The sequence below is a fragment of the Dasypus novemcinctus genome, chromosome 23 (assembly GCF_030445035.2).
Source record: "Dasypus novemcinctus isolate mDasNov1 chromosome 23, mDasNov1.1.hap2, whole genome shotgun sequence".
NCBI lineage: Eukaryota > Metazoa > Chordata > Mammalia > Cingulata > Dasypodidae > Dasypus > Dasypus novemcinctus.
Window position 1 is genome coordinate 21857361 of NC_080695.1, and position 24310 is coordinate 21881670.

Below are 24310 nucleotides of genomic sequence, written 5' to 3' on the forward strand. Positions count from 1 at the left end.
TCAGTTTCTTTTTTTCTCCAAAGCTCCCTTTTCTTAGGAAGTCTTTCTCATCCACCTCGAATTCCTCACTTACTGCCTTCTAGATGCTCACCACACTTCAGTGTGCAGTGTATTGATTTGCACTTTTGAGATTGGTTGTTTTGTAATAGGAGTCCATAAGTCATTTCTTCTAGGTGTCATTAGTCTCCCCAGCCAGATGGTCAAGTCATTACAGGCTGGGGAATACAGCACCTCTCGTATTCCTTATGGAGTATGTTTAATGCTGTCCTTGTGCTTGCTAACTTCTCAGTACTTATTGTTGGCTAGCTACTTTTGTATATTAGACACTGCATTATTTTTGCTAAGTCTTAAGTTTTATGTTTGTTGATTAGCATTATCTCTAAAAAGTGCTCTAATAAACTGGAAGGGATCAGATCCTATTGACGTGGAGTTTTTGTTGGTATCTGCAATATGGCTGATGTGAAATATTTAACTGCCTCCATCTCTGCCTAGTTTTGGAACCAGATGTAAAGGTGTTGTCCTTGTCTATTGGTATTGAATGTCTTTGATGCATACATATTAGATGTAGACAAGGTGATTGTGTCAGAGCATAGCTATGTTTATTTAAAAATAGGTCAGTGTATCTATTCTTGGGCACCTTTTATAAAAATCTCTTCAGTGTTATTCCTGTTCTTGGTTGTAATCTCAGTATATTCTGATAATTTCCTTTGAATGTATACCTGTTCCTTTTATACTTCTTTTCCTTTTATAGCAATGAAAATATGGATGACTTTTGATACAATTTCAAATATCCCTGGCCGTTTATGTCAGACAGAGTCAATTTATTCAGCTAGTTTATCCAACTCGATACCTTCCTTTAATAGAATTAGAATGTTCCTTAACATATTGCTTAGAGAGAGCTCATGTTGTAAGGCTGTTTAACTCTTCCTCTCAAAAGAGAATTGTTGGCTTTAGCATGTTTTCTTACCTAATCTGAAACAGTTTAACCTTTCTATGGGCTCTTTGGGAAATTCTGAGGAAACACACAGCATAACAAAACTCATACCCATCTCAAGGAATTCTGTGTATGAAGGATCACCTCCATGAAGGTAATTAATTTAAGAATTGAGCATTATTTGCCACATGTCAGTGCATGGTAGGACATTGTCCATGCATCGAACTCTGTGATAGCTTGTGCTAACTCGTTCTGATAATAATTATGATGCAGGAGTGGACTTTTTAGAGGGTTAAGGAACCCTGGAAATGATCCTTGCTGAGGCTTTTCTCATCCTGTCCATGTTTGAGACCCTTCTAACTTGAGACTCCTAGATGGGCATTTGGCCTGGTTTCCTCAAGGACTCTGAAAACTTATTTGACTTTGGAGCTGGTGCTGTTTAATTCAGTTCTTGACAGGGAACCCTGGCTTCTCTCCTGCTGGGCCCTGTGTCTCTTAGGAGAAGAGGGAGGTCAGAAGCAGATAACACAGGTTTAATTTCTGCCTCCTGAAATGCTCAACTGATGTGTACTTCTCCTTTCCCCTAAGAGTTTAAAGAACTTATTTATCCTGGAGTATAATGGGTAGGAAAGAACATGTGGCTTTGTTTTCTCTGCTGAATAGCTGGCTGTAGGATGAAAACCTTCCTGTTTACAATTTAGCTGTATCTGTTTGTAGTTTGTAGTCACATCTTTTTAAGCTTTACTGTTTAAAGCTGAACTCCTGAACATTTTCATTTACAAATTCTTCCTCGGACCGTCAGAGGTCTTTCAGGAAGAGTTCAAATCCAAGATGGGAATTTGAGGACGAATATTTGAGCAAACGTAGTTGTGTGTATGTGCGTGTTTGTGTGCATATATGTATGTGTTTGTGTGTGTTTACATGTATAGCTTGTGCATGAATCCATGTGCTTGGTTGGGTAGGGACTGGATGGGTTGAAGAGAGGAAAAGTCACTTGCAGGAGAGGAAATTTCATGGACAAAGACGAAGGTTTCCTATACTTTTTGATAGATCAGTCAATCCTTTTGAAGGCTTTGTAGGAGCTGTAACTAGCCCTATTTGCAGAGAAAAGGGAAAGTCCTTGAACTCCCACATACCTCCTCTAACAAGTGTTCAGATGCTCTGCCAGAGAAAATGATGTGTTCCAAATGCAGCTGTGGTGGAAATAGAGTTTTTTTCACTGCAGCTGAAGCAATTCCTCCACATAGATCATCCCATTTTGACAGTAAACTATCTGTTTAAAACATAACAAAAAAGCAGGTGGGTGGTGGAAGATAGAAATTGTGCCAGGAAATGAAAATGAGTTGCTGAAGAATCCTGTCTTGGCTGGGGTTTCAGAGTTTTTAAAAGGGTTCAATTGTTAGTTTGTTATATCTCTATGTTTTTGTGAACTTCTAATTCTCCAGAAAACATTACAAATAAAACAGACATCAGATTTTTGCTAGAGAACATATTTCTGTTAGAAGAAATGACTGCAGCTCATGAGCTGTGACATCTTTCGCTAGTTATGTTTCCCAAAGAGGTGGGTGGACTTTTGGTGACCCCACTGGTCTTCTCTCTCCCTTCATTATGTCACACCAGACTTCGAACCTAATCAGAGGTTGAGTTTCATTAAGTCTTCTATTAATAGCAGGTGGAATTTCTGACTTGAATTCCAATAAATGATGCTTCCATACTGTTTCCAGTTCCTGTTGACTATAGCTACTAAGCAAAAGTTAGGAGGATGAGATATAATTTAAGGTGATACTGCCGTTATCTTTTATCAAGGTACATCATTAGCTTAGCACTATGTTGATTGCTTTACTACCTTGAACTCATTTAATTCTCACAATAATCCTCATTTTAAGACAGTTTTGATTATCCTTAGTTTACAAATGGGGAATCTGAGATTGAGAAAGTTAAGTGGTGAATTTGTGATTATACCCAGCATTGTGTCATGACTGGGACTGGAACTGAGGTCTTCCCATCTCTAAAGCTCTTGCATGTTACTCAGGGCCTCTTGCATTATGTTCTATCCCCAAAAATAGCCTTTCCTCTCTATTCATCCACCAATTCTTGTCTTCCCCTCTTTTAAGATGGCTTTAAAAAAAACGAAAATTCTGCTTTTGGAATTTAGCTTCATCTGTCCTTCCTTTCTTCCCATTAAATGCCCTATATGCATGCAAATGCTAACTATTTTGGGATAAAATAAATAGAATATCTCTTTCCTCTCTCATTGCCTCCAAGAGAATTTGTTTGCTGTTAATAATTCCCACTGTTCTATGGTCACATTATATTATATAATATAATACATATTTCCTGCAGAACTCTTGACATCTCACTATTCTGTCAGTTCATGAGCCCTTCTGGCCTCACTGCTTTCCTACCTAGACTATATTATATATGTAATCCTCTCACTGGTACCCTCATTTCCTTGAAGTCCATTTCTTCCTTCTGCCCATTTCTTCCCAGGAGCATGTATGCTGTCTGCTCTGTCTTGTGCTTCAGTGTTCCAATGGACAGAATAAAAATTCAGACTGGACTGCTATCATTATAGATCAGTGTACCTCAACACCTGCTAACTTTTGCAGTGATGCCCATGAATACATTTACCCAATTGCTTTCTCTATAATCTTAGTGGTATTTCCAATCACTTCCCGCTCTCCTCAAGGCTACAGTGATAGTCAGCATTTACCAAAAATTTACAATCTAATGTATGTAGGTGTTCTTAACAAGGGGTCCATGAACTTGAATTGAAATTTCAAGAGACATTCTTGTGGAGATGTGTTGGTGTGGGTGTGATCTATTTACTAAATAATACACAGTATAGTGTAGACTTAGTAAGGGGTTTGTGGTTTTCACCTAACTGGTGAAGGGGTCCTGGGAACAAAAAAGGGACCTTATCTAGAGAAAATGTGCTAAGGATTTTACATTTGTTGCCTCATCCCCATTCTTGGTATATGACCAACTTTTCCTCCCTCCCATCCATCCAGTCATTAAACAAGTTCTTAAGCATCAACTATGTCCATCTTGTCAAGATGGACAACCATGGTATATAATTGTGACTGAGGCAAACTTGCTTTTAAGAGACCTCCAAATCAGAGGGATATGTGGAGAACTTTTAGACAAAAATAACAGTTTTGTATGGTAACTACTAAGAAAGGGGAAAAAAAGTTCAGCATGCTACAGAAAGACCCAATCCAGGCTCAGGATAAGGGTAAGGAAGCCTTCTTGGAGGAAGTGAGAGCCAAGTGACAGTCTAAAGGATAAGAGAATATGATTGAGATTGAGATAGAGGACTAATCTGAGGGTGTTCTATACAAGAACGCCTGAATGCTGGAAAAATTGCAGGGTATTGAAAGGGGCCAGTAAGAATAGAAGCACCACTTTCAGAGAAATGAGAGGCCTTTAGGTGAGAATTCCATTGATTCTTTTTCCTCACTCCTAAATGATCTATATCCTATTCAGTCATTATTTTGAATTAGAATCACTGGGTGCTATATTGTACACAGGTGTCTTAGGGACTGAATTTTGACATTATTTCTGTCAATCTCAATGTGAACTTTACTGTGTATTTGTATAGCTGCTTTACTGAAATAGTATTAGAATGTTAGGGTGTGTATAGAGGAAAATGCTCCTTCAAAAATATTGTCAGGAGGTTTATAATTACTATGACTAAGTATTTTTTTAACTTTTTAAAATTTAGAAATAATTTCAAAATGGTTGCAAAAAGAATACAAAACCCATACAGAGAACTCTTAACATTCCCCCACCCAGATACCCAGACCCATCAACAGTTTGCCATATCTACTGTATCATTCCATCCATCCCTCCATCCCTCCATCCCTCCCTCCATCCAGCCATCATTCCATCCACCATCTATCTTCTAAACATTTGAGAGTAGGTAGTATGCATACGTCATACTTCTTGAACACCTAATACTTCCATGTACAATTCCTAAGAACAAGGATATTCACTTATGTAACTACTTTAAGTAGGGCTATCAAGTTCAAGAAATTTAACATTGATATAAATCTTTCAGTCTATATTCCAATTTTTTTCACATGTACTGTGATTTTTTTATGGAGTGGTAGGGTTTTTCAGGAGGGCTTTTCAGTGATAATCATTCCAAAAATTTCAAATGCTGAAGTGAAGTTGCTGCTGAGCCTGACGGTATCTAATAGCAACTTTAAAAATGTTATCTTATTCCTTTTCCATAGAGGTATCTAGTAAGGTGATATTTTAGGCCTCAGTGAATATTATGTCCTAAACAGCTTGACTGAGGAAAAGGTGATATACCTCTAATGAAGGGTTTATAGGACACAGAGATAGAGAAATGAAGCAATGGTCCCCTCTTGCTCCTGAGCACTTGCAGCTGTGAAAGAGGGACAAGGTCCCCTGTAGATTTAGACCTTTCAGATCCCATTGAGGCTATTTATCCAAGTAATAAGGATGTGTGCAGCAATTTACTGATAAAAGATTTCAAACTGTTGTTTCAAACCATTTTGGATAGCATCATACATTCAGATCCTTCTGTTTCACTCTCTTTTTGGAGTTGAGGGTAGTTTACAGCAGTCTGTGGAATCCACTTTGAAATCCAGATGAATCTTAATTTGTATTTGGTAAATTAATGTTTTTTACTTGGTGTCAGGGATGTGGAAAGTGGGGAGGAGATAGATGCCATCATATTAGTCAGTATTTTGAAGATCGCTGTTTTCCCTGGGCCTACTGGTTGCTAGCATAATATTCTTAGTGCAGCAGTGCATAGGTACCTCACAGCTGCATATGTTAAAGCCATAGTCCCAGATTTTACCCCTTCTTTCTCCATTTCTTTCATTTCTTTCATCTTGTAAATGGGTGCTAATGCTATTTAACTGTTTTTCTTGAACTTTTGAGAAGTTGGATGATGTAATAATAGTAAAATAAAAATTAAAATACTCTCTTTACATTTCTGAGAGAAAAAAATCATCTATTTATAAATTGTCAATCATTTTCCCAAGCTGTTAGTTCCCGTGGCTGAATACCTGGATCTGTTTTGGCAGCTAGTTGAAGTAAAAGGTAATAGCAGGAGAGAGCTGTTCCATTTTCTCTTTCTCAGGCTAAAATAGGTTGGAAGTTGTTTCAGCTGGAGAATTAAAGTAGATTCTTATTCATTTTCTGCTAAAAAGTCTGGACTGTTTTTAGTGTTGTAATCTTCTGTAGGCATGGAGAAAGGTCACCTCCTGATCTTGTTTTGGTGATCATAGGGTTAAAGCTGTGACAGAGTTCATTTCCTAGATACAGGCTTTGGTCCTCATAATGTTTAGCCAGGTGTTAATATGTATACTTCGGGAGAATGCTGGAATTCATTATTCATCCCAGGGGATGGTGGCTGTCCTTTTGGGAGGGTACCAGGGCCAGGGCCTGCCTCATGCTTTTACTGACATGTGCCATTGTGGTGAAGGCAGTGAAGTCCATTTGAGGAATTCTCTTGTCAGACAGCCAAGAGAGAAACACAGAGGGAGGCGGGGGAGGGAAAGGCAGGCAGCTCAGCAAGGCAGTCCTGGTATGCAGTTGCAGGAACAGGATCATACACAGTGTTTTAGGCGCTCAGGGAAGGAGTCCAGGTTTGAAATAGCACATTTTTCTATTTTTTTCCCTATTTTGCTCATCTTGTCTTGAATATACAACATCCTTTGGAAAACTCAGCATCTGAAAGAAGCCTTTGCTGACACACTGCTTTTCCTTCAGCACTATTTTTCCCATATTCTTTTCCTCTGAGAGCAGGAGGTAAGACAATGATCAAGTCAAGCTGGTTCTATGTTAAGTTCAAGTATGCAGAGAAGGTAAGTCAATATGTTTTCTAACCTCAGGGAAACCTGCCACTTCCCTCCAGTCTTCTTATGTTGACTGGGCACCTCTTGCTACTGGGGGAGGCGAAAGTTTTATTTGTGAATGTGTTTCCTCTGGCTTAATGATTCTTTGATGAAATGTAGGCTCTGTGCTTGCAATCTGACATTGTCACATTGATGCTGACCAAGAGGAAGGAATCTTCAGATTCTTTTCAGGAGCCATTATTTAGAGTTTAAAGAGGAAAAAAGAGTCATGCTAACATCAAAGAAAGGTTAAACTGCTTTACATTGGATAAAGAATTTTACAGGAGGAATATTTGTTAGAAAATATGCATTTTTGGTTCTGAAACAAATTGACAATTAAGTACTTTTTACCTGTGTTTAGTCACAAGTTTTATTTATTTTTTCTTTCAGTTAACTAACTTTGCCATTCTTGTATAGAGGAACAACTTTCTAATGTTATTTGGGTATAGAAACAATCTCCATCATTTTGGCTAACCATATATAAGGCTATTTCTTTTCTTCCTTGGAGTTTTACAAAAGAAATAGGGAGAGATTAAATTTTTATTCCATTTGAAATTTTGATGGTAAACAACTTATTGTGTTTTAAAATACCACTGCCAGGCTTTTAGGGGAAAAGTGTAATTCTTAACACATCTTCACTTACATGGGGTTGTTTGCCATCTTTTTGGTTCCAGATCCATATGTGTCACTTACCTTTTTGGAGACTTTAGGAGATTAGTAATTATGTTACCAGGAGGGTTCTAAAATGCCTTCCATTTGAAATCCTTTCTTCCCTGATTTACTTTTGAAAACATTGGCATGCAGACTGTAGGTTTAAATTGAGGATCCAGAGAATAAAATTTTGATGTTGGCGAGATGGAAAATTGTGATGACTGCCTTTGTACCTTTATGATTATATGCAAAAGTTCATGAAAAATCGCTCCTCTATTCACCTACTTAAAAAAAAAAGACCATTCTAGACTTATTTCTCCTGTACTATGTTTTCTACATGGATTGTTTTGTGCTATATTTTCATGGCAGTAAAATTACTTGTTCTTTACTCATAATGAAATTATAGAATTTTTTTAAACAGGTCCAGCCTCCATTTTTAACTTATTTGCATTCTTAACTATTAAAGTTGTTGCAATAAAATATTATCTCTCTGTGTGCAGGGTCAGGAAAATATTGTAGTTTGGGATTTTTTTCCTCCTGGATTTTATTTCCTTTGAGAAGCCTACCACCTGTTGTTTGCTGTTAGGAACTTTGATATCTTAAAAACCTGGATGGGTTACCACAAGACCTGAAACTAATGTCAAAATATTAAAAGCTTTTTGAGAAATCAACTTCAGAAAAATATGAAGTGGGACATTAAATTAATCTTCATTTGAATTGCGGCATTACTATTCCTGTAACAACCAAACGAGGAGAGAATACATTCATATACCAAGGCACTGATATAATATAAATATAAATAATGTAAGGCTCCATACCGAAGTAAAGAATATCCTCTTTGCTTGTATTGGGATAAGGTAAAAAAGAGAAACAAATCTCAATCTTGTTTTTGGCATGCTTACAGTACTCTGGATCTCTGTGATTCTCAGCAGTTTTGTTGTTTCACAATTATTTACTGTTTAGATTTACATTTGTTTTTTTTTCCTCCCAAAACTCATTAAAATGAGTTGTTTCATCTTGAGAAATTAAAGGGTTTAGTGTAAACAAAGATTTAAATTTAATACAAATTTAAATCTTTACATAGAACAAAATTTGTATTAAATTTAAATCTTTACATAGTCTTCCAAAAAGTCATCTTTTGGAATTTCCTCTTCTATCTTAAAAGGGAGGTAAAAAAGGAACCTTTACATATTCATAGATTGGCAATTTTGATTTGATATAAACTTGTTATTGTTGCAAGGGTATTTCTTAGGCAAAATTTCTCCACAACTATGAGAAAATATATAACATTTTAAATAGCTATTCAGGAAAACAGTTTTATTAGAATTAAATACAGAGCAAGAAAAATTAAGAAAGTCAAGTAATGCATTACCAAAAACATTAGCACAAGAGAACACTGTTCCCTTGTGATCACCAGGATTCTGATCCCTTTCCAGAATTAAAAAAGTATATGTGGTAAAATAAAGAACTCTTTCACCATCACCACCACACACACATACACACCCCTCTGTGTAAAGAATTTCCATCTTAATTATTTATGAGATGTCTCTTTCTTACATCAGGTTGATACCCACTCATTATCATTCCTTCTAAAAGACTGCTTACTTAAATTAAGCTCATCTTATCCCTTCTTCTTCCCTTCTCATTCTATATATTCTCCCTGAATCATTTCCCATTTCCATGTGTTTTCTGAAATTGTATAACTGATTACTCCAAAATCTCTGTAATTAGTCTAATCTTTTTGGAGCTCCAGAATCATATATTTATTAGTTAGATATCTTTCTTAAAATTTACAGGTGCTTCCAGAGCAGTATCTCTGAAATACAGTAAATGTTTTCGTCTTTGATCAAAGATTTCCTTCCTTTTGTAGTTTCTAGCCTAGGTAAGGATCAGTATCTAGCCAGGTCTCTGTATTCCCAATGGTGTCATTTTAGTTTTGGGCTTACCATCTCCTTCCTGGCTTATTAGAGGAGCCTTCTAATTAATCTCTCTACTGCCATTCATCATGCCTTCCAGTGTTCCAAGATACTGCTCCTAAAGGGTTCTTGTTAAAAGGTCTGTCTGAGGCTGTACATAGCCTTGTAATATATGTAGTACATTTTATTTTACTTACTTGCCAGTCTCTGTTCTCTACTGAGCCATAAGATTCTAGATACATAACTTTGTTGTCATTTCTTTGGTATCTATAATATCTGGCACATAATAGATGTACAGTTTTTCCCTAAATGCTATTGAGCAAATCTGTGCCCTTTTTCAGGAGTCTGGCAGACCTGAGTTTGAATTCTCCTTCTATCACCTACTGGTAATATATGACCTTGGGCAATATATTGAAAGTAGATAAAATTATTTCCTTGCTTATTAAATGAGGGAGAATTATTACCTAATATGCTTTTTTTTAAAAGTAAACTTTTATTTTGAGATAATTGTAGATTTACATGCAGTTGTAAGAAAAAGTACAGAGATCCCATATATTCCTTACTCAATTTCCCTTAATGGTAACATCTTACAGTACTATAGCATAATGTCTCAACCAGAATATTGATATTAATGTGGAACAGTTCCACTACCCAAAAAGGATCTCTCCTGTTGGCCTTTTAGAGCCATTTCTATGAGATGATATATCTACTTTTGGGGATTGTCCTTTTCATTCAGCATAATTTTTTGGAGATTTATCCAAGTTGTTGGATATATGGAGTTTGTTCCTTTTGTTGCTGAGTATCTGTGGTTGAATGTATCATAGCTTGTTTAATCATTCACCTGTGTTGTTTCCCTTTTTTGTCTATTACAAATCTGCTGTGAACATTTGTTAACAAGTGTTGGTGTGGACATAGTTTTAATTTCTCTGGGATAAATTCTCTGAGTACAATTGCTGGTAATATGGTAAGAAGTTGCTAAACTGTTTTCCTGAGTGGCTGTATTGTTTTACGTTTGTTTCAGCCATTTATGAATGATCCAGGTTTGCTGCATCCTTGCCAGCTTTTGGTGTTGCCACTATTTTTAACTTTACCTCTCCTGACGGGTGTGTAGTGAGATCTCATTGTGGTTTTATTTTATATTTTCCTGATGGCTAATGATGTCAAACATATTTTCATGTACTTGCTTGTCATCTGAATACCCATTTCAGTGAAAGTCTCTTCATATCTTTTGCCTATTTTTCTAATTGGATGGTTTTTTTTACTAAAAGTTTTTTTTTTTAGTTCACAATATATTGTTACTAGTCCTTTGTTGCATATGTGGTTTACAAATATTTTCATTCTCTGAACAAAAGAGCAACAGTTGGTGATTTTTATGCTGTCAGTTTATCAATTTCTCCTTTGTTTGTTTTGGTGTCAAATCCTGAAGATTTTCTTCTGTTTTTTTCTAAAAGTTTTATGGTTTTATGTTTTATATTTGACTCCATGATCTATTTCGAATTACATTTTCTAGAAGGCTTAGGTCGAATCATTTATTTGCTTATGGATGTTCAATTTCTTCAGCACCCTTTTTTTTCAAAGACTATTGTTTCTCCACTAAATTGCTTTTGCACTTTTGTCAAAAACCAATTAGGGGAGGTAGTAGGGCATATAGGAATCCCTTATATTTTTATGTAACATTTATGTAATCTAAATTTTCTTTAAAAATAAAAAAGTATGGATCAACAACCTAATTATAAGAGCTAAAACCATAATATTGTTGAATAGAACATAGAGGATAAATCTTCATGAATTTGATTTGATAATGGATTCTTAGATGTGACACTAAAAGTCTGAGCAACCAAAGGAAAAAGAGAGAGAATTTGCACTTCATTAAAAATTTTTAAAAAAATTTTATGTCAAAGGAGACGTTATTAAGAATGTGAAAGAATGAGAGAAAATATTTGTAAATCATATGTCTGATAAGAGTCTAGTATCCAGAATTTATAAAAAACTCCTACAACTCAGCAGTAACAAAAGACAACCAATCTAATTTTTAAAAATGGCCAAAAGACTTGAATAGACATTTCTTTAGAAGTAGTTATGCAAATGGCCAATAAGTACATGAAAAGATGCTATATTCCCAAAATAATTGAAGACAGGTACTCAAATAAATATATGTAAAGATGAGTTCATAATAGCACTATTCATAATAGCAAAATGGTGTCAATAACTTGAGTGTTCATTAACAGATGAATGGATAAGCAAATTGTGGCATATACATGCACATACAATGGAATATTATTCAGCTATTAAAATGAATGAAGGTCTAAAACATGTTACAGTGTGATGAACTCAGAAACAATATGCTAAGTAAAAGAAAGCAGCACAAAAGACAAATATTATATGACTCCTTTTGTATGAAGTATCCAGAATAGATAAATCTATAGAGACAGAATATAGGTAGGAGAACTCCAGGAGCTGGTAAAGGAGGAAATAGGGGGAAAACTGCTTGATGGGTATGGGGTTTTACTTTGGAGTGATAGAAATGCTTTGGAGCTAGAGTTGTTAGTTGCACAACATTGTGGTTTTACCTAGCATCTCTGGATTGTTTGCTTTAAAAAGATTAATTTTATGATATAAATTTCACCTCAATAAATTTTTAAAAATCAACCCATATCATTTTGGACATGTTTGTGTGGATCTATTTCTCGGTTCTCTGTTCTGTCCCATTTACCTGTATGTTTATTCCTTTACCACTAACAAGCAATCTTGAATATTATATATGAAGAATAAGCCTTGAAATTGAGTGAAGTAATTCCTCCCATTTTTATTCTTCTTTTTGAAATTGTTTTAGCTGTTCTAAATCCACCATCTTTCCATATAAATTTTAGAATAATCTTGTCTGCATTTATAAAACAAACGAACAAACAAAAAAAAAAGACAAACAAACTTCCCCATACTTTGGTAGGTATTGTGTTAAACTTGTATATCAATTTGAGAATGACTATTTAGTTTATTATGTTGACTCTTCCTATGCATGAACAGGGTATATCTCTCCATTTACTTAGATCTTTTATTTCTTTGATTATTTTGTAGTCTTCAACATTCAAGTCATGTTTTACTGTATTTCTACTAAGCAATTTTATCTTTTGAATAATTGTAGATTATATTGCATTCTAATTTGATTTCCATGTGCACACTGTTAGTATACAGAAATGTAATTTATTTTCATGTTTTTTTTTGTATCCTAAAACCCAGATGATCTTACTTACTAGTTCTTGGAGTTCATTTGTAGGTTCCTTGAGACTTTTTTTTACAGACAATCCTGTCATCTACAGAGACAGATTTATTTTTTCCTTTTTGATCTGCTTGATTTTTATTTCCTTATCTTGACTTATTATACTGGCTGGAATTTCCATTACTGTATGGAATAAGAGCAGTAAGCATGAATGCCCTTGTCTTTCACCATTAAGTGTAATGTTAGCAGTAGGTATTTTCAGATATTCATTATCAAATTTAGGAAATTTTTTTTATTCTTAGTTTTCTGAGAGTTTTTTTTTTAAATTTTTTATTTCTCTCCCCTTTCTCCTGTCCCCCCATTATCTCTGCTTTCTGTGTCCATTCGCTGTGTTTTTTCTTTGTCTGCTTGCATTCTTGTCAGCAGCACCAGGAATCTGTTTCTCTTTTGTGTCATCTAGCTACGGCAGCTCTCCATGTGTGCAGCGCCACTCCTGGGCAGGCTGTGGTTTTCCCTCACAGGGTGTCTCTCCTTGAGGGGCGCACTCCTTGCACGTGGGGCTCCCCTACATGGGGACATCCCTGAATGGCATGGCACTCCTTGTGTGCATCAGCACTGTGTGTGTGCATCCTTGTGTGCATCACCACCCAGGTCAGGAGGCCCTAGGTTTGAACCCTGGACCTCTCATGTGGTAGGCAGATGCTCTATCAGTTAAGCCAAATCCACTTCCCTTTCTGAGAGTTTTTATTATGAATATATGTTGAATTTTGCCAGATTTTTTTTCTTAATCAATTGATTTGATTATGTCATTAAGTATTTCCTCATCTTATATTCATAGTGGGCATTTGTCTATGTTTTTCTTGTTTTGTGGATGAGATTGTGTACAATTGGTGTTTATTATTTAAAAATTTGGTTGACTTTTGTAATGAAACCCTGTCAGTCCAGAGATTTTTTCTTAGGAGATTTTAAATTATGAAGTGAATGTCCTTAAGAATTACCAGACGACTCAAATATTTCTTTCTTATTGGGTGAGTTCTGGTAGTTTTTATTTCTTGAGGAAGCAATACATTTCGTCTAAGTTGTCAAATTTATATGTGTCATAGTGTTCATTGTATTCCTTATTAATCTTTTGATGTCTGTAAAGTGTATAGTAGTAATATTACCTGTTTTATTCCTGATACTGGTAATTAATATCTTCTTTTTCTTTGTCAGTGTTATTAGCAGTTTTGTCAATTTTACTGGTCTTTTCAAAAAGCTTGCTGTGTCATTGATTTTCCCTTTTTTAATTTTCAGCTTCACTTATTTCTTTTCCTATCTTTAATATTCTCTTTCTTCTACTCTTTAGGGTTTAATTTGCTAATCTCTTTGTATGTACTTGAGGTGGAAGCTTAAATTATTGATTTGAGACTTTTCATCTTTTGCAGTGCACATATTTAGTGCTACACACTTCCCTCTCAGCACAGCTCTACCTGAACTATAAATTTTAATGTTTTATTTTCATTTCCATTCAGTTCAATGTACTTTTAATTTCCCTTGACACTTCTCATTTGAACCATGAATTATTTACAAGTGCATAGGTTTGTTACTAAGTGTTTGGAGAATTTCCTGTTACCTTCCCCCACCCCCTTCAAGATTTATTTATTTATTTATCCCCACCCTCGCCCCATTGTCTGCCCTTCTGCTCTCTGTGTCCATTAACTGTGCATTCTTCTGTGTCCACTTGTCTTCTCTTTAGGCGGTATCAGGAACCAATCCTGGAACCTTCTGGAGTGGGGGAGAGGTGCTTGGTCACTTGCGCCACCTCAGCTCCCTGGTCTACTTCATGTCTTATTATCTCTCCTCTGTGTCTCTTTTTGTTGCATCATCTTGCTGTGCCAGCTCTCCACTCGGGCCAGCACTCTTGCTTAGGCCAGCATTCCTGAATGGGCCAACTCATCGTGTGGACCAGCTAGCCTTCATGAGGAGGTTCTGGGAATCCAACCTTGGACCTCCCAAATGGTAGATGGGAGCCCAGTGAATTGAGCCACATCCACTTCCCCTGTTATCTTTTTATTATCGTTTTCTAGTTTGATTCCATTGTGGTCAGAGAGCATACTCTGAATGATTTCATGTCTTTTAAATTTGTGTAGGTTTGTTTTTTGGCTCAGCAGATGGCCCATTTCAGGATATTTTATTATACATGGGCACTTGGAATGTTTAGTTGATCATGTTGGTTGATGATATTGTTGAGTTCTTTTAGTTCCTGGTCATTTTCTGGCCAGTGTTGAAGTCTCCAATAATAATTCATATTTGACTATTTCTTCTTTCAGTTCTAGCCACAAAGTTTGCACATCTGTGTTGGTGCACATGCATTTGGGATTGTTATATGTTTTTGGTATATTGACCTATTAATCATTATGTAACATCCCCTGTCCCTGGTAATCTTCTGTGCTCTGAAATCTAATTTATCTGATATTAATTTATTCAGTGCTGTTTTCTTTTCATCAGTGTTCTCATGGTGTCACTTTTTTATATTTTTACTTTCTGACTGCCTATATGGTTATATTTGAAGGGAATTTCTTATGGATACCATAAAGTGAGTCATTTTTAAATATCACTTTACTAATCTGTCCTTTAATTAATATACTTAGAACATTTACTTTTTTTTTAAAGATTTATTTATTGCTCTCCCCCCCCCGCCCTGGTTTTCTGTTCTCTGTGTCTATTTGCTACGTATTCTTCTTTGTCCACTTCTGTTGTTGTCAGCGGCATGGGACTCTCTTTTTGTTGTGTCATCTTGTTGTGTCAGCTCTCCATGTGGGCGGCGCCGTTCCTGGGCAGGCTGCGCTTTTTTCGCACTGGGCGGCTCTCCTTATGGGGTGCACTCCTTGCACGCGGGGCTCCCCTACGCGGGGGACACCCCTGCGTGGCACAGCACTCTTCGTGCACATCAGCGCTGCGCATGGGCCAGCTCCACATAGGTCAAGGAGGCCTGGGGTTTGAACCGCGGACCACCCATATGGTAGACAGATGCCCTAACCACTGGGCCATGTCTGCTTCCCTAGACCATTTACTTTTAATGTCATTGATATATTTGGGGTTGAGTCTACCCTTTTTTTCTGTTGACTTTTCTCTGTTTTCTTTCTCCTTACATTCTTCAGTTTTCTTTTTCTGTAAGTTCATTTTGATTTACTGATAGTGTATTTGAGTGTATATCTTTGCATATCATGTTTAGTGATTACTCTAGGATTACGTTTATACATAACTTCTCATGATGCCAATATTTTACTACATGATTTGTTGAAATTTACCTCCTTTTGCCCTTCATTTACAATATAATTACCTTAAATTTTCCTCTACATAAATTTAGAGATATATCAGATAGCTTTATAATTTCTGCTTCAGTCATCAAACATAACTTAGAAAACTCAAGAGGGAAAAAATAGTATTTCATTTTTGCTCCTTTCATTATTATTTCTTCCTGTTGTTCCAAGATTCTTTTATTATTTCCTTTTGTTTATCAAACTTTCTTTAGCATTCTCTTAGTATAAATTTGCTGGAGATAAATTTTATTCTGCCTTTTTTCTTTTTTTTAAACCTAAGTCTGTCTTGATTGTGCATTCATTCTGAGGGATATCTTTGCTGGCTATAGAATTCTGGGTTGACAGTACTTTTCTTTTTTTTAAAGATTTATTTATTTATTTTTAATTCCTTCCCCCTTCCCCGGTTGTTTGTTCTCTGTGTCTGTCTGCTGCGTCTTATTTCATTGTCCGCTTCTGTTGTCGTCAGCAGCATGGGAAGTGTGGGCGGCGCCATTCCTGGGCAGGCTGCCCTTTCTTTCGTGCTGGGCGGCTCTCCTCACGGATGCACTCCTTGTGTGTGGGGCTCCCCTACGCAGGGGACACCCCTGCGTGGCATGGCACTCCTTGCGCGCATCAGCACTGTGTGTGGACCAGCTCCACACGGGTCAAGGAGGCCCAGGGTTTGAACCACGGACCTCCCATGTGGTAGACAGACGCCCTAACCACTGGGCCAAGTCCGTTTCCCAGTACTTTTCTTATAGCCATTGAAAATGGCCACTTCCTTCTGGCCTTCATGAATTCTGATGAGTTATCTCCTGATAGATAGTGTACTGTTTCTCTTTGGCTGCCTCAAGATTTTCCCGTTGTCTTTAGTTTTCAAAAGTGTTGTATTGTAGTGTATATAGTAATGGGTTTATCCTGTTTGGACTTCTCTCCATTCCTTAAATGTGCAGTTTTATGTCCTTTTCTATATTTTGTGAGTTTCCTCAATTATTTCTTCACGTTTCAGCCACAATTTCTTACACTTCTCCTTCTGGTACTCCAAAGATACAAATGTTGGATCTTTTCTTTTGTATAGAGTCCCCAGGTCCCTCATAATCTATTACTTTCTCTTTGTTCAGTCTATGCTTTACCTCTTTTGTTCAGACTGTGTAATTTCTATTTTTCTATCTTTAAATTACTGATTCTTTCCATCTGCTGTTGAGCCAATGTACTGAGTTGTTTTTATTTTAGTTGTAATTTTTAATTCTAAAATTAACTCTTGTGGAGGAAGGGAAAGTTATTGTTCAGTATATAGAGAGTTTTATGGCATTAATGAAAAAAATTCCTCTTGTTTCTTCTTCATATCTTCTATTACTTTGCTGAGACTTACTTCTTTGCTACAGTGTTCTGTTTTTTCATGTGGTTCAGTTGTGTTTTTAATTGCTTATTGAAGCATTTTTATGATAGGTACTTCAAAATCTTTTTGGATAATTCTTATATTTCTGTCATCTTGGTGTTAGCATCTATGATTGTCTTTTTTTTCATTCAAGTTTAGATATTTCTGGTTCATGGTGTGAAAATGATTTTTGATTGACACCTGCACAATTTCTGTATTATGTTTTGAGATTCTTGAGCTTATCTAAACCTTCTGTTTTTAGCTGATTTCCTTTGATAGCACACTGGAAAGGAAAGGGAATACCACCTCTGTACTGCCATCTAGGGATAGAATTCCAAGTTTCTCACTCAGCCTCCACTGTCACACAAGGAGGAGAGAGTTTCAGCATTATCGCTAAGTAGCAGTCAGAGTTCTGATCCCGTCTATGTGTCCATTGATACCATCCTAATTATGAAGGCTAGTAGTGCCTCATCATGGCTTCTACTGACAACATACCTCTGGGTTTGGGAAAAGTTGAAGCTCCACAAGGCCTTCTCTGACATCACCCCAATGGGGATTGGGAATGGGTGTGCCATTACTGCTGTATGAGGTTTAAAATCCAGACTTCCCACCTGGTCTCCAGGGAAGGAAGCATGGGGCCTCTTAATTGCCTGGCAGTTAAAAACCTTGAATCCCTTTTTGTCTTCTCATGACTCCCTGCCACAACCTGATGTGGATATGGGATGCTTCATTATACCCAGGTGAGGGTGGAAGTCTAGGCTTCCCACTCATCTTTTGCTAGTTTGGGTAGATTTTATTTTTTTCTTTGTTATTAGGCTAGAGCAGAGTGGTTTTGTTTTCCCTAAAAGTTTTTGTCTTGTTTGTCTTCCTCTTTCCTGGTCCTTTGGCTAAACAGCAGACTTTTCTTCTTTATTTTTTTTATGTACTATTGACATTTTTGGGTTTCTGGCTTCTTCACCTCCAGTTCTAGGATATATGAGGCAACAAAGAAAACCTAGGGAATTCACCACCATGTTATTCCTTTCAATCCCCTGGTCCTTAACCTATTTTCCTTCTTCCCTCCATCTTTGAGAGTTTTATTTTATTTGTTTTATATATAATTTCCAGGAATTTTAGTTGTACTTGGTGGCAGTAATTAGAAAAGTATATATCTACTCCATCTTCCTGGAAGAAGTAGTCCCCAAAATGCTTTTTAAAAATGATTAAATGACATGATTGTAAGTATTTGTGTTGCACAGGACCTGATAGTGAATACTCACTGGAGGATGATAGTTGTTTTTTTTTTTAATCATCTTTTTTATCTTTTTCCTCTTTATGATTGAAATGCCAGTCATACTTTGATAATCTACTCTGGAAGCAGTGCCATTGGAAGTTTACCTCTCTTATATAAAAATTCTGTTATCAATAAAGTATATTTGTATCCTCATATCCCTTTATTGCTATTCCACAAAGATATAGCTCTTTAAAACAATGTTATTGCAAAATATTTGTTTTTCCAGGCAATTTTGAAGTGCACTTTTAGAATAATATTGGAATTATTAATTCTAGCTTTATTGGAAACAAAAGATTTTCCTCTTGAAATATTCACTCCAATGAGATGTTGGGAATTGGGTGGGGGAAAATGAATATATTTTTATTATTTGGTGAGAGTTGTTTCTCTGAATAAGTTCTGATAGGATTATAATATTATTGAACTCTATTACCAGTCTTTCATCTGTGTATAAGTTTAAAGTATGGACTCTAAATCATTCTTTTTTTTTTTTTAAGATTTATTTATTTTATTTCTCTCCCCTTCCCCTCCCCCCACCCTAGTTGTCTGTTCTCTGTGTCTTTTGCTGTATGTTCTTCTTTGTCCACTTCTGTTGTTGTTAGTGGCACAGGAATCTGTGTTTCTTTTTGTTGCATCATCTTGTTGTGTCAACTCTCCGTGTATGCGGCGCCATTCCTGGGCAGGCTGCACTTTCTTTCGCACTGGGTGGCTCTCCTTACGGGGGCGCACTCCTTGCGCGTGGGGCTCCCCTATGCAGGGACACCCCTGCGTGACAAGGCACTCCTTGCACTCATCAGCACTGCACGTGGACCAGTTCCACAGGGGTCAGGGAGGCCTGGGGTTTGAACCACGGACCTCCCATGTGGTAGACGGACTCCCTAACCACTGGGCCAAGTCAGCTTCCCCTAAATCAGTCTTTAACAGAGTTAATTTGAAATTTATTTGCACATTGGAAATTTCCATAATCATGATGATTGTGTTCGAGTTATTAATACTTTATAAAATTGTATTGAGTTCTTCCATTAGAATTAAACCATGAATTTGTGTCACAAAGCCAATTGGAAAATGAGTAAGTATTTTAAACTACGGCTGAGCAGCCTTTTTATTTTCATATGACAGGCAGCAGAGTTTGGACAGAGTAGAAACTTGTTTCTTATGCCCTTATCTGTTTTATAGAGGAAATCTCATTTCTCCCACTTGTTTTTTGAGACAATAAGGACTTGATCTTTTTGTCAGGCTTCACTATAAATATTTCTCTGTCTCTAAAGTGAACTAATTTCAATGGAAACACTGTTTATAGTTTTGAAAGCTCAAATAAAAACCATTAAGGATGAGCAACTGCTCAAAAGTCCAGTGGCTTCATTTCCAGTGGAAGAATTTCAACTTCAGTCTTTTTCTTTGAGTCACTACAAAGAGGTAAATGGGACCCCAGTTTCAAATGTTACATTTGAAGACTACATTATTACCAGTGTACTTCAGAAGTAAAAGATGTATACAATCTAAACCAAAGGCCTGATTCTAGGTTACTTTATAAGAGTATGATAAAGACTACAGCCAGCAATTGAGCCATTTCGTATTAAAGAGTATATTCAATGTGACTTCATTAAACCATGTTACCCTTGTGTGCTGCTGCATGCAGTAGACATCCTTTTCAACAGACTGTGGTAGTTCCTTGTTGAAAGGCTGCCTATTACATAGTTGCAGCAGAAGAGAGATATGGATTCACATATTGGCTTTGTTTTCTGATGATATTTCTGTCATATTTTTGCATAGGTTTATATAACCAAAATTAGCTATAAGTATACAGAGTATTTATTGTATTTTTGCATGAAAAATGAGAGAATGAATTATTGAATTTGGATTTCTAAAATGGAAATATTTGCTGAGCACACATTGAAGCTAAATTCCTGTTCCCTCTCTCCCCTAAGAAACCATCAATCTTTTTAAAATCAGGTTCCCCCTGCTATTTTAGGATGTGGTTGTATGAACTTAGGGTAAGTTGCAGGATCTCAAGATGTTAAAGAAAGAGCAGGTTATATAATTCAGTTTTACAGAAAGAGGCCAGAGGAACTTTCTTGAAGTTAACAGTTGTGATTTTTAAACCACGTTTTGCTGTAACTGATAGATTTTACCTGTAGAATATTTCATGAGAATAAAGGTATTCAAATTCTATTTCTTTTACTGGTTCTTGGCCAAGGCAGATACAGAAATATACTTTAAAAAAAAGTTTTTTTTTTTTAAAAAAGGTATTTAGGTTACATAAATGCTACATAAAAAATATAGGGGATTCCCATATGCCCCACTCTCCACACTGCCCTCATTTACTCACATTAACAACATCCTTCATTAGTGTGGTACTTTAATTGCATTGATTAACACATTTTGGAGCATTGCCACTAAACACGATTATAGTTTACATTGTAGTTTATCTTCTCTCCCACACAATTCTGTAGGTTATGGCAAGATATATAATGACCTGTCAAATACATACTTTTTTGTTTTGTTTTAAAGAACATTTCTTATTTGGCATTATCAGTTCCTCAAATTGTTCAAAGTAAGTTAAAGCTTGAAGTCACTGAGAGAAAAACGTGTATACATTCTTGTACTAAGTCAGCCAAAGGGGTGCTAATGCAAATACCAGAAATTGGTTGTTTTGTATAAGGGGTATTTATCTGGGGTAGGAGCTTACAGATACCAGGCCATAAGCCTAAGTTATTCCCCTCACCAAAGTCTATTTTCCCGTGTTGGAGCAAGATGGCTGCTGACGTCTATGAGGATGCAGTCTTCCTGGGTTCCTCTCTTCCAGGATCTTGCTTCTTCCTGGGCTCAGGGTTCCTCTGTTTCTGGGACTTGCTTCTGTTTCCTCTGTGAGCTTACTTCCTGGGGCTCCAGCTTAAGACTTCAGCATCAAACTCCAACATCAGAAACCCTCAACTCTGTCCTTTGCCATGTCTTTTATCTGTGAGACCCCTCCCACCAAGGGGTGAGGACTCAATGCCCTAATGACATGGCCCAATCAAAACCATAATCACAACTTAATCACATTCAGGTACAGACCAGATTACAAACATAATCCAATATCTATTTTTGGAGTTCATAATCGTATCAAACTGCTACAATAAGCAATACAGAAAACGTAGAAAATATAGATAGGTGAGAGAATAAAATTAAAATCATCCATTATCACACCAACTAGAATATATATCATTCCACACTCTGATGTGTATGCATTCTATATAAATGTTCTAATTGGATCATACCCTAGAGAGTCTTGTTGTCAGGTTTGGTTTTTTTTAAACTCCTCAAGACTTTACAATTTGCAATTAGTGTTGGTTTGAGACTGGGTCCACTGGTTGGTGTTCCAGTTGTTTCTTCTTTGCATAAACGACATCCAGTATGCATTGATCATAATTGTCTATTAGGCTTTTTTAAAAGTGGTACAAGGACTTAGACATATGTGAGTAATTTGAGTTCAGAGTGCTTGTAGATTCCCCTTTCCAATATATTATAGTTTTCTCTTATTTAATTTGACAACAGATTTTTTCAGGGACTTCTTTTATTATTACAAATGGTTCAGCTTAATTTCAGTAGGCACAATATCTCACTTTCCCATGGCATTTAGCATTGATTTATATGACATTTAATTAAATGAGGATTTTCAATGATAAATAAAACTGGCATAAACAGTTTGGGGAACAAACAGCTTACTTTTAGTGCGTATAATGTATACTACATGTCTTATAGAGAAGCAGTCATTGACTGTGAACATTTTACAGAATTTTTTTATAAAGAAAATGAGTTAATCTAGCTGGTCAGTTGAATGGAGTCAGTTAAAAGAGCATTTGGGGAAGTAGATGTGCCTTAGGCAGTTGGGCGCCCACATGGGAGGAGGGGTCCTGGGTTCGGATCCCAGTGCCTCCTGAAGAAGACAAACAAGGCAGCAAGTTGATGCAATAAACTGATGCAATGGGCTGATGCGGCAGGCTGGCATGTTGAGACAATGCAATGAAGAAGCACAAAGAGGAAACTCAATGAGAGAGACAACAAGCAGGGAGCAGAAGTGGTCATGCGATTGTGTGCTTCGTTCCCACATGGGAGGTCCCAGGTTTAGTTCCCAGTGTCTTCTAAAAAGAAAATGAGCAGACACAGAGACCAGACATGAGCTCAAACAATGAGGATGGGGGGAGAAATAAATAAAATAAATCTTAAAAAAAAAAACAAAAAAAAAACCAACCATCTGGGGAGTGGATGTGGCTCGAGCAGTTGAGCGCCTGCCTCCCAGATGGAGGTCCTGGGTTCTGACCCCAGTGCCTCCTAAAGAAAACGAGCAATACAGCAAGCTGACATGAAGGGCTGGCATGGCAAGCTGATACAATGAGGTGATTCAACAGGATGTAATAATGAGATTCAATGAGATATCTCAATGAGGAGACACAATGAGAGACACAACAAGCAGGGATGGATGTGGCTCAAGCAACTGTGCACCTCTCTCCCACGTGGGAGGTCTTGGGTTGGGTTCCTGGTGCTTCCTAAAAGAAGGTAAGTAGCCACAGAGAGCTCATAATGAACAGGTACAGAGATCAGATGGCAAATGCAAACAATGGTGTGCAGGTGGGAGGGAATAAATAAATCTTTTTTAAAAAAAAGCATCCGTTGTAAAAGATGTGTGGTTGGACTGATTTAGGTCAAAGTACTCACCCATAAGAAAGTGGAATATATTTCATCTATATTCTAAAAGCAAATATCTAAGTGTAAAATTCCTTTTTTTTTTCTTATTTAATTTCTTATTCAGGGCTTCAGGTAAATGTGCATTGGTAGTGCTTATTACATGTAAATGTAATCAATATAATCATTGATAGTCAAGAGTAAGGACTCTTTCTTGATGGTTTTTTAAAAAAATATGTTTTATTTATTTAAATAGTTTCATTTGCAACTCCTTTATCAATTTTGATTACATTAAATGACATTTTAAAAAAAGATTTTATTGGCTTATATATTTATCCTTGTGCTGTTTTGACCATTGTAACTTTGCAATAACCTTTAAAGTCAGAAAATGTGAATCCTTCAATTTTGTTTTTCTTCCCTAAGATGGTTTTTGATTATTCGGGGTCATGTACCCTTTCAAGTGAATTGGATTTTTAACTTTCCATTTCTACAAAATAGGCTTTTGGAGTTTTTTTTAGGATTGAACTGAATCTGTAAATCATTGTGGGTAGAATTGACATCTTAACAATATGTAGTCTCCCAGTCCATTAGCATGGAATACCCTTCGATTTATTTATATCTTTGATTTCTTTTAGCAAATATTTGTAGATTTCCATGTATAAGTACTTTACACCGTTTGTTAAATTTCTTCCTAAATATTTGATTCTTTTTGTTGCTGTTGTATATGGAATTTTTTTCTTGATTTCCTCCTAAGATTGTTCATTACTATTGTACAGAAAAAAATGATTTTTTATATTTTTTATATATATATGGAAATTATACAATGTTGCATAATTTGTTTATTAGCTCTAGTAGCTTTACTGTAGATTTTTCGGGGCTTGCATATATAGAATCATGTCATCTGCAAATAGTGAAAGTTTTACTTCTTCCTTTTACATTTGAATGCCTTTTATTTCTTTTCCTTGCCTAGAACTTCCAGTACTAAATTGAATAATAGTAGTGGCAGTGGGCATCCTTGTATTTTTCCAAATGCTAGAGAGAAAGCTTTTGGTCTTTTGCCATTGACAATTATGTTAGGTATGGGTTTTTCATATATGCCCTTATCATGTTGAGGAAATTTCCTTC

The 24310-nt window shown here is 36.3% G+C and overlaps 1 protein-coding gene across 8 annotated transcripts in view; it reads left to right on the forward strand.

Annotated features, from left to right (window-relative positions):
• Positions 1-24310, forward strand: part of AUTS2 (activator of transcription and developmental regulator AUTS2) — a 1252826-nt gene that overhangs the window by 377740 nt on the left and 850776 nt on the right. The window contains exon 1 of one of the 8 annotated variants that reach the window (XM_058285969.1): positions 6447-6777. The exons of the other annotated variants lie outside the window; for them this stretch is intronic. Within the exon in view, the coding sequence (XP_058141952.1) occupies positions 6730-6777 (48 nt within the window). The 5' untranslated portion in view covers positions 6447-6729. Of the gene's footprint in view, positions 1-6446; positions 6778-24310 lie in introns of those variants that run through there. 8 annotated transcript variants of the gene reach the window in all.